The 9,813-nt window shown below is 44.1% G+C and overlaps 1 protein-coding gene across 1 annotated transcript; it reads left to right on the forward strand.

The window, feature by feature from the left end:
• Positions 1-7,499: 7,499 nt before the first annotated feature.
• LOC129841395 (putative nuclease HARBI1) lies at positions 7,500-9,461 on the forward strand. The gene is made up of 4 exons (XM_055909657.1): positions 7,500-7,946; positions 8,016-8,131; positions 8,228-8,339; positions 8,434-9,461. The coding sequence occupies exons 1-4, from the start codon at positions 7,514-7,516 to the stop codon at positions 8,802-8,804; spliced, it is 1,032 nt and encodes a 343-aa protein (XP_055765632.1). The 5' UTR covers positions 7,500-7,513; the 3' UTR covers positions 8,805-9,461.
• The last annotated feature ends 352 nt before the right edge of the window (positions 9,462-9,813 follow it).

Raw genomic sequence — 9,813 nt, forward strand, 5'->3', positions numbered from 1 at the left:
TTTACTCAGTACCTAGTTGAGGCACCTTTGGCTGCGATTACAGCCTCGAGTCTTCTTGGGTATGACTCTACAAGCTTGGCACACTTGTATTTGCTGAGTTTCTCCCATTCTTCTCAAGAATACTTTCCTTAGGCACTGTATGCTCGTCTGCAGTCCTTGAGGACCCGGTGTTGCTGGCAGGAGAGACTGGACCTCAGAAGCGGCTAGATCAGAAGCCATCGCTGTTCGTTCCCAAGTTGGAACCGGGACCAAACCGTGAGGGACAGACACTCCACAACCTGTGGACATCAGAGAGACCGAGGCTCCAGTCAACAGTCCCGGAGCCGGGCCTGAGGCTTAGAGATAGGAACAGGAGGGTCTATGATAAACACCACAGTATCCATGATGAGCAGAACAGGTCATCCTGGGCTTCAGCATTCACAGAGAGTGGTGAGACCTGTCATGGAATATTCGAATCAAGTGAGAGAGACTCATTTCGTCAATCTTAATTTAATATTGATTAATTATTGCAATAATAAAACTGTCAACCCCACACTCATGGCCGGGAGACCCCACACTCTCCCATGCAGATCGGGGGGCATATAATGCCAGACTTTGATGACAAGTGAGCATAGCACAAGGTAGGTCCAAAAATGTGTTGTGTAGTAAGCTGTTAGTAGCCTATGTGCCTCACCCTAATAATTTGGTCTATTTTCACCTACTGTTCTGACTTGGTGGTGCACATGTAGCCTATAACCTGTTTTTGAGAAATGTAATCGAATATTGTAAGCGCTTTCATTGTCTGCCCTTTATTTATCCTACGGTTCTGAATTCTGTCTCTGTACAATTCAAAAGTGCTGAACAAATAGTTATTAACTACATCCGTCCTAGCTCGCTCATTAATACGGATTGCCTCATACGCTTGTCGTCCCCTTGTGCCATAGTTTGTATATCTCAATTGTCAGTAGAAACCACATTTGTTAAAGCAAGTCAGCTATGTTTTTCTAAAAGGCAGTAAATGATGCTGAATTAACTGTTTCGCTGCCAGACAAGGCTCCACTGATAGCCAGCTTTATGTAGGCCCTAACAGTTTGTGGGCACCGTTATAGTGCAATTAATGTATTGTGACTTTGCTGGCATGCATCCCAAATAAAAATGTTTTTGCCCCACCAAGATTTACATGCTAAAATCACCACTGAATGTAATTAATACATGCGTTAACAGAAATGAATGTAACCAAATGAAGGGCATTAATGGTACATTTCCTACTGGTGACATATTGAATGGGGAATAGAAAAATAAGCTGAGCATCTCATATCTTTGGCACACACCCCTCCCCTTCTTTTTTTACCCCCTTTTCTCCCCAATTTCGATCTTGTCCCATCGGTGCAACTCACCAACGGGCTCAGGAGGCGAAGGTTCAAGTCATGTGTCCTCCAAAACTTGACCCGCCAAACCGCGCATTTAACACGTGTTGGAGGCAACACCGTTCACCTGACGACCGAGGTCAGCCTACAGGCGCCCGGCCCGCCACATGGAGACGCTAATACTTCCGGCCAAACCCTCCCCTAACCCGGACGACGGTGGGCCAATTGTTTAAAAATAAATGTTGTGATATACCACGGCTGTCAGCCAATCGGCATTCTGGTCTCAAAGTGCCTTAGACCGCTGGGCTAATCGGGAGGCCCCCTCCCATCTCAACATTTTAAATTGCACTCAAAACACAGTCTTCAAACATATTTTAAATGCTTTTCACTGACCGCAGCAACTCAAATCAGCTAGGCCTATTGCCATCCGCTCTGCCAAAATGGTGGGCTTCCCAAATAGGCATAGCACTACGAGCCTGTGATTTGAAACAATCCACAGCTATTTTCTTTTAAAGAAGCTAATGATCCTCGATTCCTCTGGCCAAGTCGTGCTTTCTGGTGTAGTATTTTGATAGATTTTCGCAAATGTTAGATTTTTTGTTTGTTTGCTTCATTACATGAGTCGCATGTTCTGTTAAGATGCATTATCGTGATTTTGGTCATTCGGAGCACTGTGGGTGGATGCTCTAATGGACCCAATTCATATGGGTCTGGTAAATTCTCTCAAATGTCTGGTCACGTCGTCTGTCCGGCGCTACATTTTCCTAAGAGAAAACCTGGAATATGCCCACTCTGGTATTGGCACACGCAGATAGTGCGGTAATGGTGCGCGGGTCAGCTGTCTGTTCACCCGCACCTGTCCACAAATGCTAATAACCCACTTACAACCGCCCGACTGTGATACATTTTCACTTTGAGGCCCTCACCTGGCTAATATAGTAAATGCCTGTCGGCTACCAGTGGTGTGTATTCATGGTTGCCAAGAGAAGCCAGGTATACACAAATTGACCAAGGAAAAAAAAGAATGTGTCTTTCTTTCAGAATTTCTTACATTCGCAAGAGGCTGAATGTCTCACCGGAGAAAACATCTGAGCGAGCGAAACAGCCCCTCTGTCTCTGTAGGCCATCTATCTGATGCAAAAAAAAAAAAAGTGTGACATTGTTTGCCGCCCATAGCATTGAATGCAAGGGAAGCCAACGAGCATTGGCGTTTCTCAACAAGTAGGGTAGGTCGACATGTTTTTCCTACTTGCACGCAGAAATCAGAACCATGGACAACCATGAAGAGCCACATCATATTTAGATTACGTTGATTGGATTAAATCGTTTTTGGTATCTTTTAGTTGTCATTGTATTCGACTAATCATAGGTGATTTGATGAAGTTGAAATGGTGCTGGAATAGTGGAGGCAGCTTCTGTATTCTACTTGCGGTAACTCTCCGTGGTTATAAATCAATATTTGTTTAGCGGCCCCAAAATGTCAGAAACATTTACATGCTTGACTATGCTGTAGGTTATACCTTATTTACATAAGTTGCTAGGAGACTCAAAATTGAGCTCGGGTGCATCCTGTTTCCATTGATCATCCTTGATGTTTCTACAACTTGATTGGAGTCCACCTGTGATAAATTAAATTGAATGTACATGATTTGGAAAGGCACACACCTTTCTATATAAGGTCCCACAGTTGGACAGTTAATGTCAGAGCAAAAACCAAGCCATGAGGTCGAAGGAATTGTTCATAGAGCTCCGAGACAGGATTGCGTTGAGGCACAAATCTGGGGAAGGGTACCAAAATATGTCTGCAGCATTAAAGGTCTTCTAGAAACAGTGGCCTCCATCATTCTTAAATGGAATAAGTTTGGAACCACCAAGACTTCATGGAGCTGGCCACCCAGCAAAACTGAGCAATCAGGTGGAGAAGAGCCTTGGCCAGGAAGGTGACTAAGAACCTGATGGTCACTCTTACAGAGCTCCTCTGTGGAGATGGGAGAACCTTCCAGAAGGACAACCATCTCTGTAGCACTCCACCAATCAGGCCTTTATGGTAGAGTGGCCAGACGGAAGCCACTCCTCAGTAAAATGCACGACAGCATGCTTTGAGTTTGCCAAAAGGCACATAATGGACTCTGACCATGAGAAACAAGATTCTCTGGTCTGATGAAACCAAGATTGAACGCTTTGGCCTGAATGCCAAACCTGGCACCATCCGAAGATGTGGATGTCGATAATGGCAGCCCCCCGCACCGCTCTGATTGAGGGTTAAATGCATTGTTGTACAACTGACTAGGTATCCCCCTTTCCCTAACAACCCTAAGCACACAGCCAAGACAACGCAGGAGTGACTTCGGGACAAGTCTCAATGTCCTTGAGTGGCCCAGCCAGAACCCAGACTCGAACCCGATCTAACATCTCTGGAGAGACCTGAAAGTAGATGTGCAGTGAAGCTCCCCATCCAACCTGACAAATTGAGAGGATCTGCAGAGAAAAATGGGAGAAACTCCCCAAATACAGGTGTGCCATGCTTGTAGTCATACCCAAGAAGACTCGAGGGTGTAATCGCTGCCAAAAGTGTTTCAACAAAGTACTGAGTAAAGGGTCTGAATACTTTTGTAAATGTTTTTGCTTTGTCATTATGGGGTATTGTGTGTAGATTGAGGGGGGGGGAAACTATAATCCATTTTAGAATAAGGCTGTAATGTAACAAATTGTGGGAGAAAGGGGTCTGAATACTTTCCAAATGCACTGTATGTATATATAATTAGGGGTAAAGTGACTAGGCAACAGTATAGATAAAACATTAGCAGCAGCGTATGTTGAGTCAAAAGTTATTGCAAAAAAGGTCATTGCATATAGTCCGGGTAGCTATTTAGCAGCCATATGGCTTGGGGGCAGAAGCTGTCATATGGCTCAGGATCCTGTTTGTTCCAGACTTTGTGCATTAGTACCCCTTGCCATGCGGTAACAGAGAGAACAGTCTAGAACTTGGGTGGGTGGAGTGTGACAATTTTTGGGGGCTTCTTTTGACACGGCCTGGTATAGAGGTCCTGGATGGCAGCGAGCTCGGCATCAGTGATGTACTGTGCCACACACATCTCTGTAGTGTCTTGTGCAGAGGCCTCAGCAGCACTACTAAGCGCCACACCACTGTCTGTCTCAGCAGTCTACTCTCTGTAAAGCAAAGTTATGAGAACTTAGTAAAAAAATTTTTCTCCTGCTGAGGTAGGCTTCTAGCTGGCTAAGTAATACTAATCAGAGCCCTTCAAGGTTACTGCAATAGAAGACTCTGCCGGAAACTAGCCACCTGACTGACATATTTACCAGTTGTGCACTCCTTCTCAGAGAGTAGTTTTTTGTTTGTTGGGGGGGACCCTATGTAGACGCGGCAGGAGTCACAGGGCGGTTTTAAAATTGCCTTTTGTCCGGCATCTCGCAAACAAACTGTCAGCAGCATCTGTAGTTGCCTACTTGAGCCGACTGCGAGCTGGGGTAGTTCATTTCACGTCTCAGGCCCTCGGCATGTGCCGCGAGAGCGTGGAGTTAACCTTTTGAAAGAGCAGTGAATGTGATGCTAAAAGGGCAAATCCAGGATGCAAATCCAGGGGAATGCAGGCGAACACACTATTCCACTCGTTCACAAAGAGGCAGGCGATTAGAACTCCGTCAGATATGAATAAGCGTTCTGAGCTTTGTTCAACACTGGGAGTAATATTTATATGTTGACCCATAGGCTAATGGATTTTTTTTGTGTACAAAATATTGATTTATTTTATTATAAAAAAGAGGTCCGGACCTCTGTGTCATGGCCTTGCGGTCGGATACCAAGCAGTTGGCATACCAAACGGTGCTGCTGACAGTCAAGATGCTCTCAATGGTGCAGCGGTAAAACCAAATCTTTTCAGGAGGGGGTTAGAGGCGTTGTCGTGTCTTCACGACTGTTGGTGTGTGTGGACCATGTTAATTCCTTAGTGATGTGATATTTCACTAACAGTATGTAAACATTTATTTACTTACTTTAATAGGTTCACGCCTGTGCCCACGAAGCAGCCAATCTTTTAGAGCGAAGTGTTGTCAAGCGAAGGCGCCGGTTCCGGTCAAAACACTGTTTGCGCCAGCCAAAAAGAGAGCCCAGGGGCCTGTTGCACAAAAGTAGAATTAAGACATCCGGGATAAATGACTCAGCTGAGCTCAATGAAGCCAAAACATGTGCGTCCAGGCTTAATTGGTTGCACAAAGACCAAGCCAGGATGAGCAGACACGGATTCATTAAGCCAGGTGAAACCAATCCTGGATAGGTGCGCGCTCACGGCTCACTCAAATAGACCCCGCCACAGATCACAGATTAACTGATTTACCATGGCAACTAGAGCCGCGTACTTTTCCCCGTCGGAAGCACAAATCCTCATGGAGGCATACGAGCAGGTAAAAGATATAATTAAGAAGAAAGGCAACACCGCCACAGTGATAAAGCAAAGAGAAAAAGCGTGGCAAAGTATTGCAGACCGCCTGAATGCGTAAGTAGTGCACAATTACACAGTCACCGCTCCGCTGAAACATCACAATTACAATTCAAATATTTAATTCACATCTCCAAAAATGCAGTTGTACTGTAATTATGAAACGGTTAAATTTTTAATTGAAATGCACTGCAGATATGAGTGAAATTGTGTAAAGTAACTCCATCACACTGTATAAAGCTATGATAAATTTTTGGATATTTTTACTGAAAACAAGACAAAAATACCAAGTAATTTTTTGCAGTGTGACTCCATTAAATGTGTGTGTGTGTGTGTGTGTGTGTGTAGATTAAACATGAACGGGCCAAAACGGACATGGCAGCAGGTCAAAATCAAATACAAGAACATTCTGCAGAATGGTATGGTCCCTGACTAATATTTAACAAAGCACAAGCATATATTGTACCCAGAAGGTGCCTGCTCACACATTGTCTGTACTGTTTTAGCAGTGAAAAAGAATACCCACAGACAAGGCACGGGTGGTGGGTCACCGAAGGCTGACCTTACCCCAGCAGAGGACATGGCCTTGGAGCTAAATAAAGGCAGGCCCGTCTTAGAGGGGATCCCTGGGGGGAAAGAGACGAGCATAGGTTCCTCCCAAGATGCCACCCGCTTCATTCAAGGTATGTCCTTCCATCTCTACATGGGATACAACCACATTCATATTGAATCAATTTGGACTGTCTGACTTTGGTTTACCTATTGCCTTGCAGTGTCTGGCAGCACTGTGTTCCTGTTAGAGCCACCAGCACAAGCACCAGACGATGCTGATCCAGTGAGTACTCCATCAAAGGCATACTGTAGGCCTGGCATGTCTTGTCTACTAGCTTCAATATGAATCCGATTAAATGTGATAGGGTGAAGGCCCCAGTGCAGCAGCAACAGCACATGATGGAGACGATGATGAGGAGGAGACCATCTCTCTGGATTCCAGAAGGCATGAGGTATCATGTTAAGACTGTGAAAGTACTATTTACTCTACAATGGTGAGGAGTCCTCATCAAAATCAAAAAATCTAATTTCTTTTACAGGACCCAGATGCTATACAGTGGGAAAACCAGCCTGGCAACATAGTGCGTATTAATAAAAGGACACCACATCCTGCCAAATTCCAGCTGCGCTAATTGTATTGTGTTCACAGAGCTCACAAGCTATCAGAAAGTTGTATGGCAACCACCTCCGGCGCCAAATAGAACTGGCAGACATAGACATTCAGTACAAGAAGAAAAAGATGGAAAATCTTGCACTGGAGTCCGAAATAAAAAAGAGGACAATTAGGAAACTGGACCTTGAAATAAAAAAACTTGAGAGGGAGGTGAGATATGCCTTCAATGTACACTGTATGCTAACTGTAACACAAATGTATTAATCATTATTTTTCTTTCCTCCCCCAGCTCCAAGAAGATGACACAGCTCAAAATAAAAATTAGGTATATTCTCGTAAAGTCAAGTGAGCCATGACATATGAGCTCTTATTGTGAGCACACAGGACGGTGGCATCTTTCTAAGGTTTTTTTTATTTTCCCAGCAATCAGTACAACCAAGTCATCGTTATAAGGCATCGCCCTCTTTTGCCCACCCCCCCAGCACCAGGTGTGGCCACTAGCCTATATGAAGGCCCAAAATTGTGTGTTCCTTTCTGCTCTGACAATGGCATGCCCATTCGTGCGAGATGTGGTGGATGAAGAAGCACTTGTGCTGAGGAGAGCCTTCAGGCGAGAAAGGGTCTTCAGGGACCGGTTGGACCCACTGGCCTTCCCTGATGACCATCTATATGAAAGATACAGGTTTTCTGCAGATGGCATCAGGTATCTATGCAGACTACTGGGTCCCAGGATTAAGCACCGCACTGCACGGAGCCATGCACTGAGTGTGGAGCAAATGGTTTGTGTGGCCTTGCGCTTTTTTGCTAGTGGAGCCTTCCTGTACTCAGTGGGGGATGCAGAACAGCTGAACAAGGCCACAATTTGCCGCACAATAAGGAGTGTGTGTCTGGCTATCAAAGCATTAGCAGATGTCTTCATCTCCTTCCCTGGCCACAGAAGACTCTGTGACATCAAAGAGGAGTTCTATAGGATTGCAGGTAAGAGGATCTACAAATTACAGGACAACTGTTAACACATAGTAGGATACTCATTACTTTGTGTGACAGGTTTCCCCAATGTCATTGGTGCAGTGGACTGCACACACATAAGGATAAATGCCCCCTCAGGTGCCCATGAGGCCGATTTTGTGAATAGGAAATCCTTTCACAGCATTAATGTTCAGGTGAACATAACTTTTTGATATTGTCCATTGACGAACACTCTGCATTGCCAGTGATGTGCATTGATTGGTGTAATATTCCTCATCTTATGATTTCAGATGGTCTGCAATGCTGACTGTGTGATCAGCAATGTTGTGGCAAAATGGCCTGGCTCAGTCCATGACTCCAGAATCTTTCGGGCCTCTGAAATCTATCAGTGCCTATCACAAGGTAAGCCACACAACCCCTATTTATAACCATCATGGCTGTGTCAAGAATATCACTGTGTTTATGAGGTAGTAATGATGAGATTTTGTGTTGACAGGTGAATTCTCTGGTGTGTTGCTGGGAGACAGGGGGTATGGCTGCCAGCCTTTTCTCCTGACACCTTTCACAGACCCCCAGGAAGCACAGCAGGCCTACAACCATGCCCATGCCAGGACCAGGGCCAGAGTTGAAATGACCTTTGGCCTCCTGAAGGCACGCTTTCACTGCCTTCACAAATTAAGGGTCAGCCCTGTTAGGACATGTGATATTACTGTGGCTTGTGCTGTCTTCCACAATGTGGCCTGCCTGAGGAAGGAGAGGGCCCCCAGAGTGCCACCAGCCATGGACTGGGACAATCCGGCAATCTTCCCTGATGACGACAGTGGTCGGCTGCTGAGGGACCAATATGTGTTGAATTATTTTAGTTAGTATGTGTGCTTTCAATTTTGGTTAAATATGTCCTGCGGTGGCAGAGGAATTTGGGTTTTTTTGGGTTCGTTTTTTTACGAATTTGGCCTCTTATGATGTTTGTGCGGGGTACTGTGTGTAATACAAGGCTGCAGGGAGGCTACTGCATCCATTCATTTGTCTGTTCAGTTGATGTGTATGGATTTGTCCTGCATTTATTTTAGTGTGCAGACATGCAGGGTGTGTTATATACAGACCTTTGAATGTGTATGTATCATTTTGTATAATATGCTTGGATTCTGTGCTTTCCATCTTGTAGAGTCACTGTGACTTCAGTTTCGAAAGGAGCTGATGGTTTACCTGCTTTGTTTTGTCCTTATTCAATAAAGGAACATAATGTTACACATTGTGTTTTTATATTCATATGGAATGTGTATTTGTTTATATGACAGAGTACTAGGGCCACACTGAAGAAAAAGGATAAAGTCATACATTTATGAGGCTGGTTCTTTCTGCAGAAAAGCTACATATTGTTTTTACAGTTTTGATACTTATGACAATGTGATACTTAATATTCTGGCACATCAGCATGTCTTTGTTTATGAAACCATACTGAAGTACAATTTCACGAAATGCCCCACATCTGTCATTTTAACAACTGTCCTCCTTTAAAACAACTGGTTACAATATTATTGTGTTTTTTTCCCCTCTGTGGCCCTAATATTCTATCATTTTATATATAGCCTTATAGTCTATGGGAAACTGTAAATTATCTAATGATAGCAACATCTAAAAATTATTTTTTATCCAAAATCATTGAAATTAATGATCACAAACGTTTAAATAATGACAGTGGGTCTAGTTATATGTGATAATGTATAGTGAGCAGTGAAATAACTATTGGTTTCCATTTGTGGTGACTGCTGACTGACATTAGGGATGAGATTAAATAGATCCTGGAATTTAGCCTGGTCTGGAGCAGGCTAGCTCCACAGAATAAATCTCCATGGTAATTTATACCATAACATAT

This window comes from Salvelinus fontinalis, chromosome 42, assembly GCF_029448725.1.
Source record: "Salvelinus fontinalis isolate EN_2023a chromosome 42, ASM2944872v1, whole genome shotgun sequence".
Taxonomy (NCBI): domain Eukaryota; kingdom Metazoa; phylum Chordata; class Actinopteri; order Salmoniformes; family Salmonidae; genus Salvelinus; species Salvelinus fontinalis.

What these genes read in the sequence shown, in the direction of transcription:
- LOC129841395 (XM_055909657.1), top strand. Translation starts at nt 7,514, where the DNA reads ATGGCATGCCCATTCGTGCGAGATGTGGTGGATGAAGAAGCACTTGTG. An exon ending in TTCACAGCATTAATGTTCAG is followed by an intron (nt 8,132 to 8,227) that starts GTGAACATAACT and finishes TTATGATTTCAG; the next exon opens with ATGGTCTGCAATGCTGACTG. An exon ending in CTATCAGTGCCTATCACAAG is followed by an intron (nt 8,340 to 8,433) that starts GTAAGCCACACA and finishes TTGTGTTGACAG; the next exon opens with GTGAATTCTCTGGTGTGTTG.